General features: G+C 38.6%; 2 protein-coding genes and 1 long non-coding RNA gene across 5 annotated transcripts in view; 1 reads left to right on the plus strand and 2 right to left on the minus strand.

Moving 5' to 3' along the window:
* itih3a.1 (inter-alpha-trypsin inhibitor heavy chain 3a, tandem duplicate 1) overlaps positions 1-7,540 on the minus strand; it is a 42,104-nt gene extending 34,564 nt beyond the window's left edge. For 2 of the 3 annotated variants that reach the window (XM_067432364.1, XM_067432363.1), the window contains exons 1-3: positions 7,384-7,540; positions 7,183-7,215; positions 4,121-4,144 (exon numbers count right to left, since the gene is read on the minus strand). In XM_067432364.1, coding sequence (XP_067288465.1) covers positions 4,121-4,144; positions 7,183-7,215; positions 7,384-7,503 — 177 coding nt within the window. In that variant the 5' untranslated portion in view covers positions 7,504-7,540. Of the gene's footprint in view, positions 1-4,120; positions 4,145-4,465; positions 5,672-7,182; positions 7,216-7,383 lie in introns of all 3 variants that reach the window. The other variant, XM_067432365.1, reaches the window with a different exon arrangement.
* LOC137058865 (uncharacterized) overlaps positions 1-27,028 on the plus strand; it is a 254,194-nt gene that overhangs the window by 7,484 nt on the left and 219,682 nt on the right. The window contains exon 2 of the long non-coding RNA XR_010900870.1: positions 10,075-10,239. This is a non-coding gene — a long non-coding RNA (uncharacterized lncRNA). The remainder of the gene's footprint in view (positions 1-10,074; positions 10,240-27,028) is intronic.
* On the minus strand, positions 7,777-22,169 carry itih3a.2 (inter-alpha-trypsin inhibitor heavy chain 3a, tandem duplicate 2). Its single transcript, XM_067432367.1, has 20 exons — positions 21,953-22,169; positions 19,470-19,636; positions 19,256-19,360; positions 18,981-19,143; positions 18,786-18,896; positions 15,301-15,423; positions 15,100-15,216; positions 14,846-15,014; positions 14,481-14,597; positions 11,891-12,072; positions 11,595-11,780; positions 11,376-11,515; positions 11,137-11,291; positions 10,597-10,623; positions 10,328-10,459; positions 10,085-10,198; positions 9,768-9,969; positions 9,489-9,661; positions 8,205-8,316; positions 7,777-8,108 (listed from the first exon to the last, which is right to left on the minus strand). The coding sequence occupies exons 1-20, from the start codon at positions 22,067-22,069 to the stop codon at positions 7,970-7,972; spliced, it is 2,751 nt and encodes a 916-aa protein (XP_067288468.1). The 5' UTR covers positions 22,070-22,169; the 3' UTR covers positions 7,777-7,969.

Below are 27,028 nucleotides of genomic sequence, written 5' to 3' on the forward strand. Positions count from 1 at the left end.
GGCATACAGCAGCACTCTGGGCCACGGGTGGGCCAGTGCGTCAACCCCGAGGGGCGCGTCAAAGTATTTTAGCGAGAAGAACATAGGACAATGGCTGTTTTTGCGCGAGGCGAATAGGTCTACGGACGCTCGTCCGAATCTCATCCATATGGGGGTCTCGGGTAGCGCGCTGTTGTCACCGTGTCCCACATCCGAGTCTGAGCAGTCAAGCTCAACTTTAAGATGGCGACGCAGGATGTGATTTTTTTGATCTTGAAATAAATATATCTATGTTCTGTATCACTCTGTGTTGTTTCTTTTCTTTTTCTGTTTTTGAAGAAAACCAAGCCTTTAAATGTCTTATTAGGCATTAATCTGTCTATGTTGTCTTCCTGTTTCCGTGTCACATGTTCCTTTGTTTCAGTTTCCCGCCACTCATCTGTCACCATGGTTACCCTGGTTAGTTAGTTCTGTTCAGCTGTTTAGTTAATTATCTAGTTTCTGTTTGCTATTTAAGTTCTTCCCTCTTCATTCAGTCTTTGTCCAATCTCCGTTATGTACCATTGTGTATTGTGTGTTTTGCTACCTGCCTGTATTATTGAGATTTCTTGTTCATTAAACTTCCTTTGAAATTGTATCTTCGTCTTCCTGCCTGCAAACACCGTGACAAAATCATCCTCACTTCAGATAAGGTCACAGAAATAGTTCACAGACAACTACTTAATGCATTATAACTACTTGAATTAATCATGAATTACAGTAGGAATAAATGTTATTAAAGCTTTTATAAACAAAGAGTAACTATTACTATATGTCTCAATGATAGTATGTAATTTTAAATAGTTAATTAATAATTTACTTACACTTTATGAGTATAAAATTAGAGCTGTTCCGATACCCTTTTTCCCTTCCTGACCGATTCTGATACCTGGGCTCAGGGTATCGGCCGATACAGAGTACTGATCTGATACCTGGGTGTGTTTCTGTATCTGTATACAGCTGTATACTACTAACCCTGTATGAATTGCTAGAATTATTTTATGGTGTGCTTTAGACTAGGGGTTGCACCAACTAGTCGACTTTAATGCTCTGCTGTGACGTTTTAAGCTTGACGTCGACTAGTCGCTGGCCTATAAGAGGGCACAACAGGACAAGCAATTTCTTGACACGCAGGCTCTGTTTTGAACTGTTAAAAATTACAAATAAATGCATACTGCTAAACTAATGCATGCTGCATTGCAACGCACACACAGCTGATGATGCGGAGATCGCGAGCACCTCACAAAAAACCCTTAGCCTGGCTCTGCCCTCCTACGTACTTGCGCTCAATTTTCATTTTCCTTCGGTACTACATCTGGGACTGCGGTGCATTCTTAGGTTTTCTCTGAACAAATTTTTACCGTTCCAATCAGCGAACAGAGAGAGTGGCTGAGAACGAGGACGTTGATGTGGTGCGCTAGTTTGTGTTGTAATTCAGTAATGGCGGTGGTGCAAGCAAAACCATTCATTCTGTTGTGGCACCGCTGCCGAATATCCAGAAGTTAAAGCCGGAGCAAGAACAATCTTTGCTGGGGTTTGTTGGTGGCCATGGTGTTGTGGCTTTCCTCCCCAACAGGGGGAATTCTGGAAAAGTTGGATTTTCCGGCTCGCTCCGTTAGTGGTGAAGCAGTTGCCTGAAGCCCTATTCGGGTCGGAACGTATTGCCATCATTTACAGGGGCTATACTAGTCAGTGATTGTATTGCCGTCCGTCTCTCACCACCCGTGTAAAAATCCTCAGCCGAGTTACCTACTGCTTTTGACAAACACCATGTCATGTGGTGATGTAATATCTTGGTCCGTTATTTATAGCAGCATTTATTATCATACCAAGAATATGACATTTTATTTACAGCATACCGTTACGGACCACGTGAGCGGCGCATTCCGAAATGTACGAGAGTCTGGTAAGACCAGGCTAACAAAACCATTCAGTTGCGCAGAAATGTATTGTCAACACTGTTCTGTGATTTATCAATAAAATAGTTTAGAAACTGAAAATTCTAGCATATATTTCTTGATAACTAAAACTCTTTGCTTCACTATTAGCAGAGAGACGCTGGGTAGAATTAATTTGCACGCAATCAGACACAGACAGTGAACTAGTGTATTTATTACAGTATTTTATTATTTGACAGTAATTTTATTTATTTTTCTTAAGTAAAAAAACCCTCAAATGCAGCCTCAAATCGAACATCGCAAACTGAAAAATATATATTTTAGTTTAACAATGCTGTATAAGAAAACTGTGCAACAACAAATTCTGAATATAAAAAATTCTATATTAATCAGAAAGTAATCTATAAACTGAAACTATAAAGTGAAAAATAAGCAACCATCTAGGCATAATTATTTTTATTAGTAAAAATGTATTAATATTACATAGATAAGCTAAATCTACTGTAGGCTACTACGGTAGCCTAAAATATGGGGGGGGAGGGGGGCACTCAGTTTCAGTCAATCTCACGTCAATCTTGAGTACCTATAGTAGTATTGCATCCTTCATATCTCTGAAAAGTCTTTAGTTTTATTATATTTATAAAAGAAAGCTAGGCTCTACCGAGTCTTTCCGGAAAAAAAACGAGCGGAACGAGGCGAGCAGTAATTGCATGAAAGCGTCTGAAAGCTGTGACATCCTCAAGCGTGGAAAATAAAACGTTACCCTAAATAAGCCATGGCTATCAATCAGATTCAACTCATACATATATGATCCAGAATCAGATCCAGAGGTTGAAATAAATTGAACAGGAGAAGCAACAACGGTAGGACGTCTGTCTCTGTGGTATGTACTGTATTTAGTGGCCTGTCAACATTTGTGTGTGTTTACTCGCAGTTTATGAGGACATGATTTGGTTTATGGACTATTGTATGTGACTAAACCTTAGCAATCGCAAGCAAAACGGTTTTGCACGTCAGACTAGTGTATAACGTTACATAGAAAAACAATGGAGTAGCGCATTTGAATGTGCTTTGTGTGAACTTTCCCTAGGTTTATGTTTGGGGTGGTTCAATAAACAAACAGACACCTATAGTGGTCAGCTAAACAAATGTATTTAAACACACACCATACATCACATGCTCCATTGATAAATTAACTATGTGATCGTGGTGTTTACTGATGTTTACTCACGCAACGATAGTCAACAACATAGACATTTGAAGCAGTTTTACTCACCGCCTGCTTCCAAAGCACGACCGTGAACCTTTATCGCTGGGACTGTTCCATCAAAAACACACTTCTTTGGTGACATTGATTTGGTGAAGTACTGAGACAACAGTGAGAGCAGTGTTTATGGGCGCCATGCATTTGCTCTCTCGCTCTAGTCACACGCGCAGCACACCCTTCCGGGAGAAGAGCCCGTACAGTCCATACAAGGACATTCCGACCCGTTGATGTCAAGCGGACCCATACTAAAAAACACTCCGAAACTTGTGAGAAACCGGAAAGAGTATTTTTGACACAGAAATACTCCATCAAACGTCCAACTTGTTTTTTTGAAACTTTGTCAATGTTTAGGATGGGAATCCAACAAGTCTAGCAACCTTGTTGTGATTTGTGATTTAATTCCATTGTGTTGTGGTTTAAGTTAGTACGGCTGCACTACTGGGCCACCGTAATTTATGAACTTGTCGAAGTGACAAAGTGATAATTGGGCCGCTGGAGGTAAAGAAAGCTTCATTTGTTTTTAAAAAAATTAACGAAAGTCTTAAGGGTTTGGAACAACATGAGGGCGAGTAACTGATGACACATTTTGTTTTATTTTTTAGTGAATTAACCCTTTAATATGATGTTAATATTTATATATATTTTGTTTAATTCAATAAAATTATTATAAATTATTATTCAATACAAAATGTATTCAATATAATGTAATCAAATATAATTAATTAAATGTATATAAATTAACTGTATCATTAGCCAACAAAAATATCCTTAAGGCTCAGATTATGTAAAGGTAGCTCATTAATTTAGCGCTTTGGGTATTAGAAAAGCGCATTATAAATAAAATGTATTATTATTTTTAACTGCCCACATTCATTTTAAATGGACTTTCAAATCACAAAATCTTGACACACTGTGTGATGTAATGAAGAGTTCCCACCTCTACACTGCTCACACTTCGCTTCTGTAAGGAGGCAATTGCAAAATTAATTTTGTACGGCAACAATATACAGTGTATAGTTGTACAAGTTTTATATAATCAAGCGAAACACAGAATAGCCTACTTCATGTATTATTGTGAATTATTTGACTCAATTGACTAATTCCTAAAATGTATCAGTACTGTACATCATTGGTTCTCAACCTTTTTGACTCAAAGGATTTTCATAGCCTGGATATATCCTCTTGTATTTCTGCTGTAATTATAACATTTTTGCTGACTGTTACAAACAGACAGACACCAGAACCAAGTGCTGGTGGAATATGACAGAGTTTATTAAGATACCAGAATGAGCGTGACAGGTAAAGTGGAGTCCTGGATGGGCATCCACCTTCCTCTCGTCCTTCCATATGTCACTGTGATTGATGTTATAACCAAGGAACTGCACTGATGACTGGTGGAACGAGCACTTCTCAGCTTTGAGGAACAGGTTGAATCTTCTCAAGCATTTCAGGACCTCCGCAACGGGATGGCGATGTTCGGCCAGGCTCCGGGAGTAAATTAGGATGTTGTCGATGTAGACTAGGACAGACTTGTGCAGGATCTCCTGGAGCACCTTATGGACGAAGTCCTGGAATACAGAGGGGCGTCCGCTAGTCCATAGGGCATGACCAGTGGCACCTCGGCGATGTTCCAAACGGTCGTGAAAGCATTCCTAAGGCCACAAAAGCTTCGATGAAATGCCCTGATGCTCCGCAGTACAGACACAGATTTTGGGTCAGCCGCCTCTGCCACTCAGTCGGAGTTAGTCGCTGACTCTCCACTTGCATGGGTTCGGTGGCTAGTTCTGGAGGGCTGATGTTCTCTGGGTGACAGAGGGATGACGGAGGCATCAACTGGCCCTGGTGTTCTTTGAGACACGTCTGCATACGAGTGGCAAATCGAATTGACAGCTGGATGAAGTGTTCCAGGCTGAGGGTATCCATGTATGCAGTGAGATTTAACTGCATGCGGGGATCCAGAACTCGTCGATAAGTTGTTAACAAAGAACGCTCGTTCCATCCACTGGCAGCAGCGAGGGTCCTAAACTGCAGGGCATACTCATTAACTGACATGGTACCTTGTTTCAGGTGATATAATTGTTCTCCGATGACGGAATCCCAGCTGGGTTTACAGAAGACTTCCTTGAAACGAGACATCGAACTGGAGAGAGACTGGATGATAACATTATTTTGAGACCACAATGATTCAGTCCAACGAAGCATTTTGCCTGATAGTTGAGAAATAATGAATGCTACTTTAACGCGGTTGTCTATGTAGAGGTGCGGTTGCATCTCCAGGACCCGCAAGCATTGGAGAAGGAATCGATTGCAGTCCTCCTCCGTGCCAGAGAAGGGCGCTGGTTTGGCCATGGGACTGGCGGGGACAGGCTGCAAAGAAGCGGTGGTGTTTTGTTGCCGGAAGGGGATGTGAAAGCTCGCCGAAGTGCGCTGACGAGCTCGTGAAACGGATCCGGAGTGCTCATCTGGTGTACGGTGTAGGTCCGGTCTTCTGTTACAAAAAGACAGACACAGGAACCAAGTGCTGGTGGAATATGACAGTTTTCGGGTGTCCCCGACTAATGATTTAGACATTCAAATCAGATTTGTCGAATCTCTCTATGATCGACTGATAGTCGAATCATCTGTGTGTGTGTGAATGGGATGGGAGGGGCACGACACTAGTCAGCAGGAGGCTAAAACAACAGCAACAACTTTTAATGAAGCGACCAAAACTGCCTGCCAACTGACAGACAAACTGACAATGGCTTTCTAATTTAGATTTAAATAAAAGGTAATGTGGTGGATAAACATTCGTAAATGAACCGTTCTCTCATAACATTTTAAAGCTGCGATCGAAATACAGAACAACTTTTTCTTCACAAAAAGAGTACATACTTTTAGGACGTAGGATAAGTAGGCCAATTGGGATGCAGCATGAGTGTGAGCGTGGTGCTTAAGTGCTGGCTGTGATGAGGACTGATGAAGTGCAGGCGTGTGTGATCAATTGGTGTTTTAAAAAAATAAAATATTATTTCAAATTACCTTTTATTTATTTACATTTTCAGTTAATTTGTAATTTTTTATATCTAGTTCAGTCATGATACTATATGTACTATACATATAGTATTGAGATACTGAGTGCTGTACAATGCTCATACTTTTCATGTTCATACTTTTCAGTTGGGCAAGATTTCTAAAAATCCTTTCTTTGTATTGGTCTAAGTTATATTACATTTTTTTGAGATACTGAATTTGAGATTTTCCTTAGTTTGCTTAGTCCTCAGTTATAATCATCAAAATTAAAAGAAAAAACATTTGAAATATATCATTCTGTGTGTAATTAATTAATAGATAAGTTTCACTTTTTTAACGGAATTAGTGAAATAAAAAAACTTTTTGGTGATATTCTAATTATATGACCAGCATCTGTAAGTGTACATCTGCGTCCCATCTCAAGCCACTGCTAATGTCAAATGCATTTCTAACAGACAAAACACATAATATATTAATATTTCAGCATGCACTACTGATAGCATGCACTGCAAAGGATACACATTATCAAAGTCAGGCAACAAACTAACCACATGCAGAAACTACGAAATTCATTTTTAAGCTTTTTTTTTTAAAGAAAAAAAAACACATGTTTGGCAAGTTTTTGTTATGTTCTGAAAATAAAGAGTAGTTAAAAAGCACAATTAAGTGCCTGGTTTCCATAAAAATCTGCCTTTAGACTTGACAGTCTAAATGACCGATTTGACATTTATCATGATAATTAGCGATATAAAGTCAAAACTGAAATAAAAATATTTATTGTGATATTTTTTTGGCCATACCACCCAACCTTATTGTCATAGCCATTAACATACTTAAACTATTCTGATAGTTGTCATGACTGAATGTATATTTAAAATTAACTTAAAATGAAGCTTGCTGAGGCCCCTCAGATGCCCCCCTGGTTGAGAACCACTGCTGTATGAAATCTATTGGCATAGCAGACTTTAAGCAGCATTGTTGCAATACCTTTAAGAGTCTGGTCGTGCTGGTTTCACTGTCCTGGAGGGCATAAGAGGACACATTACCGTACAGATAGTTTTCCCATATTTGATACTGTATTGATATTTTTGAATCAAAATGTTATTGATCACTACTAATGTGTTAATTATTATAAGGTAATTCATTAGTGAAGCAAAAAATAAATTAGCATATAAAAAGCAGACCTACCAATTGCTCATTGCTCTTTGTGATGACCAGGGTCTCAAAAGACCCTGAAGTAAAAAGCACACACAGAAACACACAAAATATCCACCCCGAAGACATGGTGCACCATATGCTCAATCGCATTCAGGACTTCTGAACACACTGAACCCCTGTGTATGCTTTGTACCAGAACAAATACCTGTTTCTGTGGGAGTGGGGGATTTGTGATCTTTGTTCCTAAGTTCTTGAATTGACTCCAGTATCGATAATTTGCCTGAAGTTATTTTGTATTACACGTTGTTCTTGCTCAAGCAACCTTTATCCCTGAGTGAGTCAGTGAGCGAGTCATGTTGGTCTTTGTTTAGTCCCCAAATTTGAGCCAAAAGATGGAAACACTAGGCATATTTAGATGGGTGGTTTATTTCACAACCATTGAATGCCATTACAAAATGTATATATAAATTACTATTATACACGTCTTTGTAATGCAGCTTTGTCGAATATGGCATTATAACCAAATAAAAACCATCACATTATGTACTTAAGACTACATAAAAGCTAACATGTACTTTGCATGTAGTGCAAAGGTCGTTGGAGGGAAACATGTTGTCTATATTGCCTTAAAGAGACCAGAGACAATGTAATCCGTGTGAACTCCATCGAGGAGTCCGGTGCCATTATTGTGAATGAACCAGCAGGGAACATTGTCTCCATTCTTCACGTCCTTTCTGAAATCTATCTTCCAGCCCCTGGAGTCATGTGAGATTCAATAAAAACGGCATGAAATTTCTATCTGTTTTTAGGTGTGAATTCAACAATGCATATTTACGTTAATTCCCATTCACCTGGTAACCGTGAGCTTGTTTCCTTTCACAAACATGATGGCATCTTGTTTATCTGGGTCTTTTCCTGGAAACAGTTCACTGACTTCAAAGTTAATACCCTGGTAAAACTGACCTGCAGTAAAAATAAAGAACAAAAAAGCTATGTTAATGTCAAGATTACAGTAAAGGAGTTGAGTATTCCCCCTACATTTACATTTAGACTGTCTGTGATGTCATCTAATGCTCAAAGTTAATCTTTAAAAATCCTGATAATTAAATGTCTTCAATATAAACTATAGCAAATCTCAGCATGAATGTCCATTTTTACAGTTTATCATACTGAATGTTATAATGTTATGGTGCCCAAATTTATTTAGACAACATTGGGCCAGATGTACTAAACAGGGAAAATTGGCATGAGAGCACTCTAAAAAATGCTGGGTTAAAAACAACCCAAATTGGGTTGGAAATGGACAAACCCAGAAATTGGGTTGTTTGAACCCTAATAAATGGACCCATTCAAACAACCCAATTTCTGGGTTTGTCCATTTCCAACCCAACTTGGGTAGTTTTTAACCCAGCATTTTTTAGAGTGAGTCCAATACCAAAAAAGCGCAAATGGGAGTGGAAAATTCTGAACGTGAGCTACCTTTCAGCGCTATTTTTTTTAAAATATTCTTATAAGCTAATTCATTTAATCTTTAGTAAATCCCGACAGTAGTTTTTAACACCAAAAGAGGGTATGTGCTGGAACAAGCTATTAGTAAATCTGGCCTATAGTATAGAATTTAATAACAGCCAAATCAGTAATTGGCCATAATTATATAGTTATATAATCTGTATTGAAAAAGTACACTGGATAATTACCTGGATAGTGTCCTTAATTAACTGAAAATAAATACAATTATTAAGTGGGTCCTTCATGAACTGTTGCAGCTTTCAAATTGTGGTGCTATCAGCTATCAGACTGATATAACCTGGCAAATGTTATACCCTAAGCAATAGAGTAGTGCTTAGTATAAGTGCATTGTGTATAGTACATCATTTGGGATGCAACTTTGATTTTTTTTTTTTTTTTTTTGGATTGACAGCAATGAAAAATACAAACTGTTTTGTGAAACTAATGAAGAATAAACTTCAATGTGTTGGGGATGACCAAAAATTCATAGTCATTTTAAAAAACCTCAATGTTTCATCACTAAACATGGAAATGTGCCTATATTAGCAAAGAACCATGTATATTCCCTTATGTTAGTGTAGGCAGCTATAAATATTCCACTAATGTTTAAGAACATCTCATTTTACCAAGCAGGCCGTGGACATTGTGCGAAAGATGGTGACTGTCCAAGGTGTAGAACCCGAGATAGTCTTGATGATACGGGTGCTTCTGCCATATTTTATGAAGGATAATAAGAAACTTGACTGAGTTCCTCAGGGTCACTGTTAAACTGCGATCTTTGATCACCTGCAGATCCATGCTAGAGAAAGTAAAAGATGGAGGATTGAGCTCAAATTTCGATTAGCTTTTTTTGGGGAACTATCATGTTTTAACATATAGTTAAATGTAAATTTATTGTCACTTACTTCAGTCCTTTTATAGTCCTGTTGTTAGTCCAGGACAATTTTGCCTGTTTTCCCTCTTCATATACTGAGATCTCCTTTGTGCTCACCATCAATCTGATACCATACTTCTCATGAACAATCCCAAAGTTCCCAAAATAAGTGTGCATCTTGCTCCCTGGGATGACCTTCTTATCTCCAATGATCTGGCCATTCACTACAATGCCTGAATATAATTATTTGTACACATATATGAGTAGAAAGAGAAGATGGAATATAAACTTAGTGACAAATGCTGACACCAAAACAGATGTTTCTGTTTTTTTGACAGAATGAATCACCTGTAAGTGGGTCGCTAACCAAGTTGAAGATGGTTCCAGGTTTGTCATCAATGTTGAAGCACAGAGCATCATTCTGATCTGGCAGCTCAATGATGAAGTGTGGATCTCCATCAACTGCCAAACCCAAAAGAACAAGAGACAAACTTAAGTAACAGGTAAGAAAGAAAGTAATTTTTCTTTACTTGAAGAGTTCTCTTTAAAATGTATTCAAATTCACACCACAAAAATGACCTCACTTCTCACCGAGCATTGATGGGAGTAGATTATGGTGTATTTTGGTAGTGAGTTTTTGGGCGATACGGGTGGGGAGTTGATTTTTGCTTATTTTTGCACCGCGTAACCCTAACCCGGGTAGAACAGAGAGGGCAGCTATATCTTCAAGGGAATAGTTGTGCGATGGAGATGGAGACAGAAACAGAGTGTTCATTCAAGAGTTTTTGCAGAATGTATTGTATAGCAAGACAAGATATGACATCTCAATGGTGGTTAAATCAAAGGTTCATTCCTCTTACCAGTCTCTGTTATGTCTTCTCGCTGCTCTGTGTATCAAAAGAATAGAGTTAATGTGTCACATATGAACTTCTGCAGGAAATTGTTGCTTCAAATGGCCAAATTTTTTGGGCCATCAGTGTTGTAATACTAATATTTAAGCATAGAAAACTTATAAATTCTGTATTGGTTTTACCCTTGAATTGCAGAACCACTATCAATCTGGCTTCTACAAAACTTGTCAGGTTTGGAGTATAACAGGAAGAAATGTAGGTTAACAAGGTGCTAGGGCGGTACAAACGAATGGTTCCTTGGAATAACAATTTTTTTGATTTGTTGAAGTTAGTGAGTGGCCCGTTTAAACAGGCTGCTACTATAGAAAAGCCAACCGCCATATTGAAAAGATCAAAGCCGGTCTGTGAACATTCAGAATTTACATTTTTGGGTGAACATTATTATTTTAAGTCATACCGGTTTGGAATGACATGAGCATAAGTAAATGATGACATAATTTTAATTGTTGGGTTCCATATGGCTTCAGAGTAAAAAAAAAAGACAAGTACCTTCAGTCAGTTTGTCAGCAACCAGCATTTCTTCATCTTCGGTCTGTGGTTTGGTGACCACCATGGATGTAAGCGGTGTGACAAAGTTATACTTTAGAGAAAGATCTAGAGCTTCAGCTGTGGCATTCTCCTTGTCCTCTGGTGAGCATTTCTCTCTGTCAACAAATTTTATTGGACATTTTATTATTTTTTTATCATTATCAGGTTGAATTATTTCAACGCAAATGTCTCACGCTGACATTTTATCCAAGAGCTGCTGGATGGTCATATATGCCCACAGTCGTTCTATGTAATCGCCAAAGATGTACTCCTCCTCAGGGAACACACTGTCCCATTCTTCAGCAATTGCTAGACTCTGAACCACAAACTGGTCTTCCAACTGAAATTGGATGTATGGCATTTACGAAACAATACAATGATACAAATTTTTCTTCAATAATTAATAGTGCCTCCCTTACCCCATGTGCAGATACTTCAGTCTGAATGGTGTCAGTATCAATTTCTTGTAGACGTCCAGCTACCACTATCTCAGAGCCTTTGAAGAATTGCCTAAAGTGACTTTGTGTCAAGTCAGTTACAGCGTTGCCAGGATAATTGAGATTCACCTCAAAGAGAAGTGGGCTAGCCACCTCTTCATAAAAACCCTATGGAGAAGAATATCATTCAGGACCTGCCTATTATTTGGATGAGGTTGCATATATTAATTACAAGATTTTATATTTATTGATTGAGAGTACACGGTTGTCAGTGTTACCTGTAGTTGAAGGGCAGCATCTGAGTCCTCATAGACTCTTCGAGCGAGTCCATCATTCTGCTTGGCCAACTTATCGAGGAGACTGTAGTCCACATCATAGCCAAAGCCCAAACAAAAGAGACTTATGCTTCCATTGATAGCATTACGGACATTTTCTTGGATTGTGGATAGATGTTGCTGCCCTTAAACACACATTATTCAGTACAGATTTTTAAATCAATATAATTGAAGGTTTGAGTTTTTTAAAGCAGGGTTTTTTTTTAAACATTTTGTTACCATGGACCTACAATATAATAACCCACTTGTAAGAGACAGCCTTCCTAAAAAATAAGGGTAACTAAAAAAAAAAAAAAAGACTATTTATACTGAGTAGACAGAATGAACTGGTTTTTAGTTCAGAGCTAGTGCTAGTGCCAGTTCGGAGTTGGTTTGACTTACGAACCTTTTAAGAACCAGTTTGCCTTTCCACATGCTGAGCCTGAGAGGCGAGCGTCATGTTACTATTGATGCTCTTGATTTTACGATCCTACGTCTGCAGCAAACACAGCGAATCCAACTCATTCGTGCAGCTCGCCATAATTTGTATAGACGAAGATTGCAAATGAGCAGCCATTAGCTCGATTAGCTGCTATTTCAGAAATGGCGGTCACAAGTTTGTGTTCGTCTTGTTGGTAACGGTAACCCCGCCCCAGTCCCTGATTTAAGAGGTTCTTACTTCTAGACCTCTAGACCAGCAATGCTTTGGTGCTACTTACGAATTTCTTTTTCTGGTTCGGAGATGGTGCTTTGGGTGTGGGGCGACAAAGAACCGATTGGAAACTAGGCTCTGGATCCAAACCAGCACCACCACTGCCTTGGTGGAAAAGGAGTGTGGACAGTAACTAAGTAAATTGACTTAAGTACACTTTTTGAGTATCTGTACTTTACTTAAGTATTATTTTTTCTGGAAACTTATTACTTTAACTTCACTACCTTTGAAAGACAAATATAGTACGTTTTACTCCACTACATTTCTGTCAAGGTCCTCAAAGTCGAGAGTCTTTTCTGTAGCAGCTTTTAAAGTCAGTGGATGATTTTTTTTTCTTCTTTAAAAGTTTTTTTTTTCCAGTCAGAAATCATTCTTGTTGGGTCATATGAAGTTTCCCAACATTTTTTGAACAATGATCAGTTTATAGCAAAATGGAAGAAGACTGTTCCTCAGCACAGTGTGTGCACTCATGGCCATATTTAGAAAGTATGTTTCAGTTTTCTGAAATTATTAAAGATTAGTTTAGTTAGCATACACTTGATGCATGTCTCAAAAAATATACAAAAATTAAATGTCTGGGAGAAAGAGAAGAGTAAACATTTGGGAGAATATTGGATGTGTATCAGAGTATAGGCCTTAAAATGACAGCAGATGTGTATAGAGCTTTGTAACTTTTATACAAGTATTGAAGTCGTATGCTAGCATGTCGGGTGAAGCATCACTGACTGGCTTGAACCATGATTGCATAGTGTGCATTTATACAACAATGCAACAATAATAAAATAATGCGTTGACATAAAAAAGGAAATTTACTTTTGATACTTAAATACTTTTTAAAACAAATACTTTTGTACTTTTACTTAAGAAAAAAATAGTTTTTAGAACCTTCACATGTAACAGAATAATATTTGACCAGTAGTACTTTTACTTTTACTCAAGTAATAGAGTTGTGTACTTACTTTGTCCATCTCTGCACAATCATCATACACTTTTCTTTTGCAGAGGTGAATATACGTATCCTAGAAATCTAGACGCACCCTAGCGGCAGCAAATCTAATTTGCAGCAAGTGTCGCCTAGCATCTCTCAATAAACTTCTGAGCTGGAAAAACCAAACTCTGGTCTGGCCAATCACATTGTGTATAGAGTCGGTGGGCGGGGCTTAACATAATGACCACCGAGTTGCGCTTGCGTGCTGCTAGTAAACAAAGAAGCTGGCAAACAGCAAGTCTTTTGAATCGGCTTTGGCCGCGACTCTGGAAGACTTGGAGTTAAGATTTTCTTTGAGAAAAGAACGGCACTGAAGTCATTCTTAAAAAGGGAAGATGTGTTCTGAGTTTTGCTGACCGGATATGGCGAAAGTTTAATCTATCAACGAGCTCCACTTCACGTTGCTCTGCTTGGTTGAAGCGATATCCTATTGTGTGCAGAGGGAGTTTGAAAGACAACCATTTATCCCGCCCCTCGGATTGGGCCCTGTCAATGGAGAGTTTCCAGTCTCAACATCTTGATGTGGGTCTGGCTTGTCAGGCTAAAATATATGCTACTACCTGCTTTGAAAGTTAAACTTCTTTTAACTTCACACAGAATCGTTAAACTGCATGCTCAAAGTTGAGATGCTGCCAAAGAGTATTCATTCAAGAGTACCCCTTTTCCCCCTATAAAGCTATAGAACTGATCTGTACCCAGTTTGAAAAGCCCTGTTCTAAAGCGTATTCAATGCCCAATAAAGACATCACCTTTTGAGCCAAGATTACTTGATTATTTCAAATTAGTTTACACATTTTTAGTAATTATTACCAAAGAAAACGGTCTTGTTTTCTCAATGCAAAGCCAATACACACCAGAACTGGGTCGGCCATCAGTCAGTAGGATGATCATAGACATGTCTGGGAAGTAGTCACTTTTTTCTGAGGTGAGCATGTCCACAGCAAACAAAAGCCCCTCGTTTATATCTGTCACTAATGGAAAAATATGAGAAAATGTTTTAATACAGCAGCAGTATTGTTGGCAGTTAATGTGTGGAATACTATGTAATTAAGATTTTCCCTGAACTGACTGGATAAAAATCAATAATTTACTGAAAAATTAGAGGCATCTTGTGCTGCATTACATGAGAGCCATGGCTCTCTGTTTCGATTAATAACAGCTGAGCCATGATTTCAACCGTGTGCAGGGTTTATAGTATGAAGTTTCACTTTATACTTACTGTGTCTGGCTTCAATAGTCTGGACAAATTCTTTTGCTGCTGTCACATTTTCTGGTGTAGCTTTGCTAAGAGATGGTCTCCACGACTCTATAACGTCATCAAATGTGACCAGCCCAAAGTAGTCATCTTCATGCAAGTCACTTAATATGGTCATCAGAGCTTCTCGAGTCTACCAACAGAAAATCGGCAGATGATATAAATGTGCAAACTAGGAAGGTGGAGGAAAAGTAAATGGAAAGTATTGATTGACTTACCTGTTCCATCTTCTCTCCTTCCATTGATCCACTTCGGTCTATCACAAATACCACATTCTTAGGCATTTGTGGCAAATTATCTGGAGCAAAAAAGTGTACAAAGTAGCCGTTTACTATCTGAAACAGAGACACATAAGAACCATCAGATTAATGCATGATTAGTGAGAAATTAATTTTAAAATGGCTTTGCTGATAGTGTACCTGAATTTCACCTATATCCTGTGGGTGGTTAACATCATACTTGATGAATAAATCGCCATCAATCAATGTCCCTTCACAGCATTTTTTCTGCTGATCCAATGTAGGAGAGAAGTACACATGTGCCTGAGGAGGATTATAGAAGATCAGTGTTATGAGCATATCAGGCAGTGTTTAGATGCTATACATTTTTTATATAATAGAATATATAAACTCAGGTGTTTTTAGACTCCTTATTAGTGAAATAAGGAGTCATGGTTTATTTTTCTCCATTATGCCACCTGATGGATTTCTGGTTCCTTGCCACTGTCGCCTTTGGCTGGGATTGCTCAGTTGGGGACACAAAAATTTCAACTTAATATCCAAATAAATTGAATTGCTAAACTTAATAAACTATATCAACTAAATGACTGATCTGCCCACATTGTTGCTATATGGTAATTAAAATGAGCTGATGACATCACCGTTTTCTTCAGAGCGGCTGTACATCCAAATAAAATTGTTGCATTATTTTTCTGTTAACACTGTGAAGCTACTTTGAAACAATCGGCATTGTAAAAGCGCTATATAAAAAAAAAGGTGTATTGACTTGACTTGAAATGAGATACTGTGTGTTCTGTTAAGATCATAGCTTTACTCACTAGATCAAAATGTGTATTACTGGAAATTGCCACCTGGTTAGGACTCAGTGTAAGGCCATGTCCACCAGCGTTGCCAACTTTTATGTTTGGGTTGGGGTCTATTTCGAACTTAATTTAGTATCAATTCATATGTAGTATAGCTTACTGTACATAATAAGGAAAAAAATGTTTGTCTTAGCACTATTTTAAACATTTCTTGGGTCAATTTAAATGTGCTCGCATTCATTAATATTCACTTGTGTGTGCTTATGTACTATCATTATTCATTAAAAATATTAGGATACTAAGTCCTAATATGATGCATAAGTTATTAACGTTTTAAAATTTCACATTTAAAGAAATCTAGTGTTTGATCATATCTAAATATTTATTCAAATAGAAGACTGTTTTTGAGCAACTACATTAGATATGTATATTTATTAAAGAGCCATAAGGCACCTACTGGGTAATGGCATTACAAATGAACATTATTATTTTTTAAGCAACAAAATGACTCTAATTTACCTCTTTGAATTGGAATTCTCTATTTTAACCTCACAAATTGAAATATAAATAATCAAAATATTAGAAAAAATATATTTTAAGTGGTCATTAATTGACAATAATTATTGCACAAATAGTATTTAGTAGACTACCAAAAGATCTCTTAAAAATATCAAATAAACATTATTGAACTAAAATATAGAAGACTTATTTAATTGAAAAATAGTTACTGTGTATGGTCACATTCTATCACTCTCCATAATAAAACGATCCTGTGAATATGGCTGACTTAATAATCAATATACACTAAGCTGTACTGTTTAACAAAACTTGCTGCAAACATCGATATTGTGATGTTGTGTATCCGCTTAAGCCATTCAAATGCATTGACACCGCGCTAGAAGTATTGAGCTCTCCATGTACCACGTGACTGCGCGCGCCGCTGGGAGATGAGAGCATGTTGCAACTCCACTTTTCAACACCTCTGGCTTTAACATTAGCGCCAAAACGCTATTTATTGTTTGCATTTCGCATTAAAACTTAATAATAATAATCAAAAGCTATAGGCCCAGGTTTGTTTAATATAAAAAGCAGATTTGGCAATTTGGCGTGAGATTAAGTTGGGCAGCATGAGAGCGTGACACAAAGCCTGAAAGCGTGTGTGTCACGCCAAATGCATGAGAGTTGGCAACCCACACTAATACGTTTCTGTCCGTTTTGGCCTTCCGTCCACACTTAAGACGGCATTTTAAGGCAACGAAAGCGTAGCTTTTTGAAAATGCTCTCCAAAGTGGATAAATTTGAAAACAGAATCTTTGAGTCATAGAGTAGACTGACTGTGAAGACGGAGATATATGAAAACGATGATGCATGTTTAGTCATGTGATGCATATTGTACCAATAGATATGCATGTTAGGTTATACCGCTATTGTGCCAGTAATGTGCTATTCACTTTCACACAGTTGCTAAAATATGTTACATAAATTGAAAATTAACTTGTATTTCTTCTCCTGTGACAAAACACAAGTGGATTTGCGTTTTAGACCAAACATAATAATGGTTGTTTGAGTGCGACCTGGACACATCAGTAAATGCTGAGATATTTTGGTACATAAAATGATCCTGCCAGAAGAATTGTGAGATAACTTTATGATGTCTGTATTATCTGTGAGCTTTTATGAGGTTTTACACATGCACAGTAGGTTTACTGACGTTCAGTGTGGATGAGAAACTTTTGGAAAACGTTAGTGTGGACGGAGAGCGTTTTGAAATGAAAATTCTGTTTTCTAATCTATCCGGATTAATGTAGATGTAGCCTAACTAAGGTAGAGCTAATCAACCAAATTAATCTCCAGGGGCCGGTTGCATCAGCTGAACGTGAAAAATTGGGTGTAAGCTTTCCACTATGCTTAGCTACATCCAGGCTTCTGTTAAATATTTACACCTGATGTACAAACTAAAATTACAACCAGGCTCAACCTCGCCCGGTGTAGACAACACTAACACATTTTGCTGCAGTTATATTTAAGACTCCATTCACAGAGATGTTTACGATTCCGGCACTACAGCGCTCAAAGCAACACATTACATTTTTTAAATTTCAGTACAGGGACCTTCTAGTCGGTACTTTTGAGAACACTAGACAACGCACAAATTAAAGAACACTGATGCAGCCGGGTAATTTCCATAATGACACAATCTACCAAGAACAGAGCAAATTAGTGCCTGTTTTTGGGCAGTAAATAATGGCACAAATTTACAGTAAATTGACGAGCACAATCCTTTGTAAATCACCTTGCATGATTTATTTGAATACCCTCCTCCCATACATTTTTGCGTCTGAAAGGGAAACGCCTGCAAATGCATACACAATAAGGTCAGCCGCAAAATATCCCTGTCCACGCCTGTTCAGCGCTAATTTTTCATTGCGTTTCTTTAGTAAATCCTAGTTTAACGCTAAAGACGGTTTGCGTTAGCGCAAGCTGTTAGTAAATCTGGCCCCATGTGTAAGTTGTAACATTATCAGTAAATTACTGGCAGATGCTGTGTGTGAATAAATAGGATAAAGAGATTACTGGCATGATCAAGTACAAAGTCAGAACACGCTGATGTAAGAAGTCTGCTTTGGGTCAATCAGTCATAAGTTCTTATGGAGAAGATGTGATTACTCCACGGTGTTTACAGTAAGCTCTTTAATAGTTTTTCTGTGTAAATATGTACTTGTGGACATCTTTGACCATTGCGCCATGTCTCTGTTTTTTCAACGCGCCACACTCGAGCCTTCTTTTCCATTCATCAACGCTGCGACTCTGCCGTTGGATGCTATTATGAGCGTCTCGTGTTTTTAAGAGAAACCTTCAAACCTTTTTATCAGTGACAGTTTTCTTCACTAGAAGAAGCAGCTCATTGGTGATGAATGTACCATTGACGTCCACAAATGCAATTCCATTAGGTTCATAGATATCTACAGCGATCTGTGGATGAGACAGGACTGATATAACAAAGTTTGGAATATATATGTGTAGTTAAAGAATTTGAGAGAGAAACTAATGATGAACCTCAAAATTCTGAATCAGCTGTTTAGGCCGTACACCTATCATGATCTCATAGCTGCCAAGATGGCGCTGTAGCAGCTCTTCATAAGTAAGAGTGAATGTGACGTGGCTCTGGGGTGGGATATTCACGGACACTGAGAACTTTTCCATGTGCCTCCCCGAAGCCCTGAAAAAGCAAAAACAACTCTGATATCTGATAATTGAGATTAGCAAATACCGAAAAGCAAATATGTGTACTCTGTCAGCATTCCAGAGCTTTGCCATTGACCTGTACTCACTTAACCAGACCAGCAGTCTGGCCGGATGACACAGCGCTCTCATACTGCTGCCTGGCCTGCTCCTTTTCTTTCACTTCGCTGACATATATCCTGCTCTCAATCTCTCTGGAAAAACAAACACAAAGTATTTCATGAGGCAATAGTGTTTTCTTCGCATGCTAAATATGTTGCCAGTGTAATATATATTTATAGCTTGTCTTAACAAAGGACTTACATGCTAAAGTTGGTGATGAAGGCTGTTTTGGGTAAGTCCACCTCAAAGAACACTTCCTGTGATGAATTGCCTGTGTTCAGGGCTCTGGTGGTCATGACTGTGTGAGCAAAACGAGACGCGACCTTGCAGTCCACTCGCATACTTTGCACTTCTATCTGAGAGAGAGACTGGAAGACAGCAAGAGAAAGTTTGAGAATTTACTGTACAGTTGTATCTTTTATTTAAAATATTTAAAATACTATTATATCAAGAATTATATGTACAAAGCTTTACACAATTCTCTTTCATCAATTATGGGAAATCCCCAACAAATACTGTTCGGTACAGTATAGTTTCAGTACAGTACACCCCAGTTTTATGACTAACTTTGGAAAGCCACACCCCACTGCTTCTTGCATGTAATTAAAAATAGGGGCTTGTGAGTTATGGCCAAGAAGTCAGTGTTTAGGTGATTTTTTATTTTTATTTAAATGATTGGCCGTTATTGTGTCTCTCCAAACCAACATGAAAATTCATTTGGCTGCTGTTTAAGGGTTAGTTCACCCAAAACGTTGAATTCTGTCATTAATTCCTCACCCTCATGTTGTTCCAAAAGCGTAAGACCTTTGGAACACAAATTAAGATATTTTTTGATAAAAATCCGCTCTCTGACCCCTCTATAGACAGCTTTTTAATTAACACTTTCAACACCCAGAAAGGCAGTAAAGATGTTAAAATAGTCTGTGTGATTCCAGTGGCTCAACCTTAATTTTATGAAGTGATGAGAATACATGTTGTGTGCAAAAACAAACTTTTTGTATCAGACTCAAACGCAAACTCATTAACGCTGTTGATGCAGTGTACAAACTTTCAATAACATTGCTAATTATTAATACATTTTTAATTCTCTAATTGTAAATGACCATAAATGACACTGCTGTGAAGTACTGTACCTTTACTTCTCAATGTATTGACATAAGGTGAGAGTATGTTTAAAACTACAAGGAACTTCCATTGAATACCAAAGGAAAGATTTAGCTGAGAAATGTAGTTTTTGACCGATTCTACATTCTCTCTCCAATGAAAGTGGATGGGACCAGGGGCTGTCAGGCTCCAAAAACAGCATCAAAGTGTTGTAAAAGTAATCCATACAAATCGTGCACTATTTTCTAAGTTAGGGTTGTCACAGTACCAAAAATATCAGTAGTCAGTACCAATAACAGTACAATTTTGCTGTTCTCTGTACAAATTTCAGAACCAGAGCAAAAACTGTTGAATGAAGTGCTTTAAAAAAGTAGTCCCTTTTTGTCTCATCTGTTTATCATCATTGTCAATCATCACAGTTTCTGATTCAATTGCACATTTAAATATAGTTTTGAATCCAGATTCTTTGTAGTGTTCTTAGCAGCATGAAAAACTAAACTTGTATTCAGATTGTGAATGGTTAATTAATATACAAAAAGCAATAGAAGTTTTTTTAAGAACTAGGTCACATTTTCCATAAGCCATGGAATCCATGTACCATAGATTATGGATCTTAGTGAGCCCCCCCTCATCTCAGCTTCCAAAACAACATTCCCAGTTGTCTCTCCCTGATGATGGTCTTTTTCATATTACTTCATACTACTTTTTATAATCACTAAGGTTGTGTTCACCAAGGACTTTTTTCCTACGCCCAGCATATTTTTTCAATTGTTTTCAGTGGGAACGCCAGCAGCGTGACTGTGCTCTGAGCGTCATTTTCATGCAGAGGTTTTTTTTTTACAGACGCAGATAGTTCAACTTTAGTTAAAACGCAGCGCTCGTCACTGTCACTTTTTACCCAGCCATCCATTCACAGTCGAGGAGGGGCAAGACAAATACCACACCAACCAACCGCCTGATCCTGCTAATACAATGGCAACAGATGACAACAACAAGCACAACAATGGAACAAGATAATTTAAAACAAGAGCCAGAGCCAATACATCACAATGTATTGACATTTTTATATTCAGAAACAAACAATTTGCAAAATCAGACATATTAACTCTTCCTTGGATAACCGACCCCTTATCATAGTAACCAAAGTGTCACAACTGCAAAAAATCCTGCGCTGCCAAAACGCTCTCAAGTGCCCGCAGCAAAGCGCTTTCTGAACACCGCCTGGTGTTTTCTGTTATAGCTAAAATTGCTTTGGTAGACAAACAGCACAAGGCTGTCAATCTCTAAAGTGCGAGCTCACTGAATTCTGCATTATCAGTGAAACACTGCTTTAACGGGAGCGGTAAAAAGGTTTTTACAAACTACTTTTTGTGACGTTTGAAGTATCAACATTTATGTGCTAAAGTTAATTGGAAAAAGATTGTGTCGACATTTGCAAAATATTATTGATTATTTGGCAATAGATGGAGATCTATTCCTTAGATGGAAACCTGGCTAGTGACATTCACCAGATTTATGTTTTTTATGTAGATTGTATGATAAAACATGAAAGCATTGAAGCACAGAATGTAAAATCTTACCTGTCTTGCTGAATTTTTGTTTTGATCTCTGATGTTCGTAGTGCCTTGAGCTGCTTTAGCTGTACCAATCGCACAAATACACAAACACATCCACATCATGACTTTCACTGCAGACATGGTGAAGCCTGGTCCGAACTGACTTCAACTCTGCCTGTTAATGTTCTTAAACGAGTGAGAAGGAGAGAGACAGATGAATGAGTGCCTGTGTGTGTTGTACAGGCCCTGTAAGAGTTGCCAAGGGGTGTGTGAATGTGCCCAATAATCTAGTACATTCTCCACTGCCTACCCACTCCCTCCACCCAAAACAGCAGAGTTCACTAATGATAGCCATCGAAATTATTTTCTAGATCAACAGTCAAATATTACCAATCAAAATACTCATAACCTTTTTGCAACATCCACATCTGTCTGGATCTTATCTATCTATCTATCTATCTATCTATCTATCTATCTATCTATCTATCTATCTATCTATCTATCTATCTATCTATCTATCTATCTATCTATCTATCTATCTATCTATCTGTCTATCTGTCTATCTGTCTGTCTGTCTGTCTGTCTGTCTGTCTGTTTGTCTGTCTGTCTATATCTACAGTACATACATTGGGACGATGCTGATTGTCTGAACACGTATACACTCATGCCAATTTATTGGCTGATGGCGCGACATCTCTTTATACATCACTCTTATACAGTGAACGCACCATCTGCTCCTCAGAAGAAGAAGCCCATTGGCAGGGGACCGAGGCGACCAGTTCCTACGGAAAGAACCTGGGGCCGCATCTACATCCAGGTTATAAAACTGGATAAAAGTGTGCAGATAGGACCAAGCTGCTGCCACACAAATATCTTCCAAAGGAACTCCTAAAAAGAGCCTGGGAAGATGCAATACTCTTAGTAGAGTGAGCTTTAATGGCCAAAGGTGAAGGAAGCTTCCACACCTCATAAGCTAAAGAAATTGTGTCTCTCACCCAGTGAGAGGTCTTGTGTTTAGAGGTGGCAAGCCCTCTGTGGCCGGCCCCAAAGCATACAAACAAATGAGGCGACTTGCGCCTCTGGCCGGAGCAGTCCTCGTATGTCTTTTTAAGGCTAAACAGGGCAAAGTAAATTAAGCTTCTCCTCCTCAGTGGAGGATAAAGAAGGTTGACAAAAAGAGTGAAGCATGATCACTTGAGAGTAGAATGACGTGGATATAACTTTGGGGACATAACCAGGTCTGGGTCACAAAAACACCTTCACAAGACCCAGGGAAAACTCCATGCAAGGCTCACTCCACAGAAAGAGCCTGCAGAGCCTCCAAACGCATGAGGAAGGTATGCTAACAAAATGTTAACAAAAGCGCCTCCTTCTGGTGAGTCAGAATCCAGTCTGGAGCTGTCTCCAAGGGTTCAAAGGGAGGCTCCAATAGCCCCTTCAAAACAACCAATAAATCCCAGGTGAGCACACTAATAAGATGTGCTGGCCTCAAGCATCTAACTCAATGTATAAATGAAGAGACCAGGCATTGTCTACCTACCTCGTCTGACTCCCAACGGGTGGTGATAGCCGTGACATAAACTCTCATGGTAGTTGCAGCTTTTCCAGGCACAAACTTATCCTGAAGGAATTCCAGCACTGAACCAACCAGGCAGCTGACTGGATCCACTGCATGAGTCGTACACCAAGACTCAAAGACCTTCCACTTAGAAAAAATACAGCCGTTTAGTATAAGGCGCACAAGCGCTATCAATGGTTTTCCCAACATTAGCCATAGCCCTGAAATCCTCAGAATCAGATGCGGTGCGGTGAATGAAATATTCTCCATTCCAAAGGAAATGGCATCATTTCAAAACTGATGGCATCAACACAAAACTTGCAGCCAGAAACACCATAACCATTTTTTTTCAGGGTTTCTTCTTTAAACTTTTTCCATTAAGACAAACCTGCATCCCATTTGAAGGTCAATTGCATCACAGTGGCATGATGAAGGCTCCTTCAAATGCGGCCTCAATCGCTGTTTAGTTTCCCAGGCAATGAAGGATAAATCAGATGGATCCTCCGTGGCCTACCCTACCCTAGAATTCAGTGGTCATCTGTGACGAAAGAGGTTACTTTACATGTCAGTCAGACAGCTTCTGGGCGGTCCTTGGCCAATGAAAGTTGCTATGGAGTCCAGACCTTCTGCCATCAGTCTGAAGGTCTGGCTACATGAGACTATTTATCAGCTGTGGTGGTTGTTGTCATGCAATATTAGAAGGCTAGATGTTGCAATTAAAAAACTCTGAATTGAGTATTGCAGAGAGCTGTGTAAAAATATAAATACATATATAGTATGTCGACTTAGCATGGGTAAGTTTGTGAAATGACTGCCTGTGCCAGGTAAATGTAAAGCAGACAAATGTTAGACTTCACAACTGCTAAAACAAATATTTTTCTCTGCAAAATGAGGGCAGTCAGAAAAAGTTTCAGAACCACTGCATTGCTCCATGGTCCACTTCTGACGTTCATGTGCCTATTGTATGTGCTTTCTGCAGACGACATGGGTGATCATGGGTACTCTGTGATGCAAACTGCGATGCACTGTGTATTCTGACACCTTTCTATTATGAGCAACATTAAGTTTTTTATTTGAGCTAGCAATTTGAGCTAGCTTTTCTATTTGATGGGCCAGATGTGCTAGTCTTTGCTCCCCACATGCATCACTGAGCCTGGTTCACCGGTTATCTTTCCTTGCCTTCGTTCCTTTCCTTTGGTAGGTACTAACCACTGCATACCGGGAAACCCCACAAGACTTGTGTTTTGGACATGCTCTGTCATATCAAGGCATCTAGCCATCACTTTTTGGTCCTTGTCAAAGTCACTCAGATCTTGTCCTTTTTTCCTGCTTTCAACAAATTCAGTTCATCCATCTATCCATGCAGTCTGTCTGTCTGACCCTCCATCTATCCATGCAGTCTGTCCATCCATCCATCCATCCATCCATCCATCCATCCATCCATCCATCCATCCATCCATCCATCCATCCATCCATCCATCCATCCATCCATCCATCCATCCATCCATCCATCCATCCATCCATCCATTAGTCTATATGTAGTATATCATCCATATCTTGTCTGTCTGTCTATTTATGTCCTGTCTACCTGTCTGCCTGTCTAATGGGTCCTGCACACTGTGCAATTTTTCAAAATCCTTTGCGAATGTTTCTTGTCAGAATGTACGAACGTGATCGCCGCTGTAAGATCTCAGTTGTCATTAATGTCAGACTGTACGATAGTGAAGGCGCAAAATGGACGCACGCTAGAAAACTTGTCCGGTGTTTTATGTCATCAATGAATGACGCGTTCGTTGACAGTGAGCTGTATTATACGCGGGACTGAAATGGTGGATACAGAGAAATCTCTAGCTCTCGGTTTGGTCATAGTTTGTCTTAAAAAAACGAGATATTTGAAGGTCGTAGGAGAAGTCACACTGCAGCATTGTGTGGCAAATCTTCTGACACTGCTAGAATTTCATCTGAGGTAAAATCTGATTGCAGCGCTCATTATTCAGCTGTCGGTGAACATGTCAAACTAACGACCAAAGACGTCAGATTTTAGCCTAGGATCAGAGGAATCTTTTAGGATTTGCAAAATTTGTCTCAGACGGCCAAATCGTGACCAAAATCGCACAGTGTGCAGCCAGCTTAAGAGCTGTTGATTGTGTTTGCTAAGTCAAAAATTTAAAAAATTTTTTATTAATTATTATTATGAATATGTGAGCCTAACTTTTAAACTTTGGCTGTTTTGGGTGTGAAGTGAAAATGTAAAATAAAAATGATGTTAATGTATAAAAATGTATATATTTTGAAAATAAATTATCTTTGAAACACAGAAGCTTTTGAGTACTTTCAGAACAGATGCTTTTTGTGGTATGACGAGAAACTCTTTAGACTCTCAGTTTGTTTGAATAACTCACACAGAACCTCTCATTTATCAGAAGTGCCTCTTACAAACTGCTTCTATACAGTATGAACTTCTGAGAGAGAGTTAATGTCCCGTAAGTTGTTGAACATCTGCCAAATGACGAGTAATCAAACTGCTGAGAGAAATAGAGAGAGCGATCATCAGGTGTGTCAATGAGTCTGTTCATGGTTTTCGGGACTTCAGTGTGTCACGTCTGGTCAGCATTGCTAGGGTGCGAGTGTTTTGCTTTTCTCACCACTCCCTTTTTAACAAGACTGAAGTCAGATATGATGTCATTCTTCAAAAGGTAAACATTCAGTCAGCGTTTAAGCAACACAACTCGAGAGAGTCTGCAATCGTGCCCTCACTGTGCATCGGAAATTTTTGCAAGGCATCTACCTCTAGCTCTCTTTTTTCTATTTCTAATATGTATATAGCCACCATCATATAGGCCAGGGGTTTTAAAACTGGGGTTCTGGGACCACCAGGGGATGCTAGAAACTCTGTAAATCAACTGAAAGGAGAAATAAATGTAATATTTAAAATATAACAAATATATAACATTGTTGAAGTTAATAGTGAGACTGAAGTCTCAGTCTAGAATGCACCAACTTCTAAATTTCACATTTCTACTACATAAATGACCCAATTTAAATACACATACATCTTCCCAGTGGGGAAGTACCCCTTTAATACATTATATATAAGTAGATGTGTACAAATAATAATATACTTAAAATAATATGCAATAATAATATAATACTGGTGTAATGTTTATTACTGATATTTGAAGCATATTTGATAATATTGCAAGTTCATTCTGTTTTCTAAATATTAAAGCTGCACTATGTAATTTTTCCAACCGCTAGAGGGCGCCTATTCAAAACAAAGGCTTAGTTTGATGATGCCAAGTTTGAGCTCAGAATCTTGGGACACGTGGTCTTCACCTCACAGCCAGTGGAAAAGAATCGTGATAGGACTCGGGCAGAAATCATGTTCATGGATGCGGTTATTAACGTTACTGTAGTGTAAAGCAGAGCAGGACCGAGTGTTGTGGAGCTGAGCGAGGCCGCTGGAGCGGTTGTTACACAATCGCTTGCGAGCAGTGGGACTTTTATTATGACGGGACTAGGGCTGTTTCGAATGCCATTTT

Source organism: Pseudorasbora parva, chromosome 22 (assembly GCF_024679245.1).
Source record: "Pseudorasbora parva isolate DD20220531a chromosome 22, ASM2467924v1, whole genome shotgun sequence".
Classification (NCBI taxonomy): Eukaryota; Metazoa; Chordata; class Actinopteri; order Cypriniformes; family Gobionidae; genus Pseudorasbora; species Pseudorasbora parva.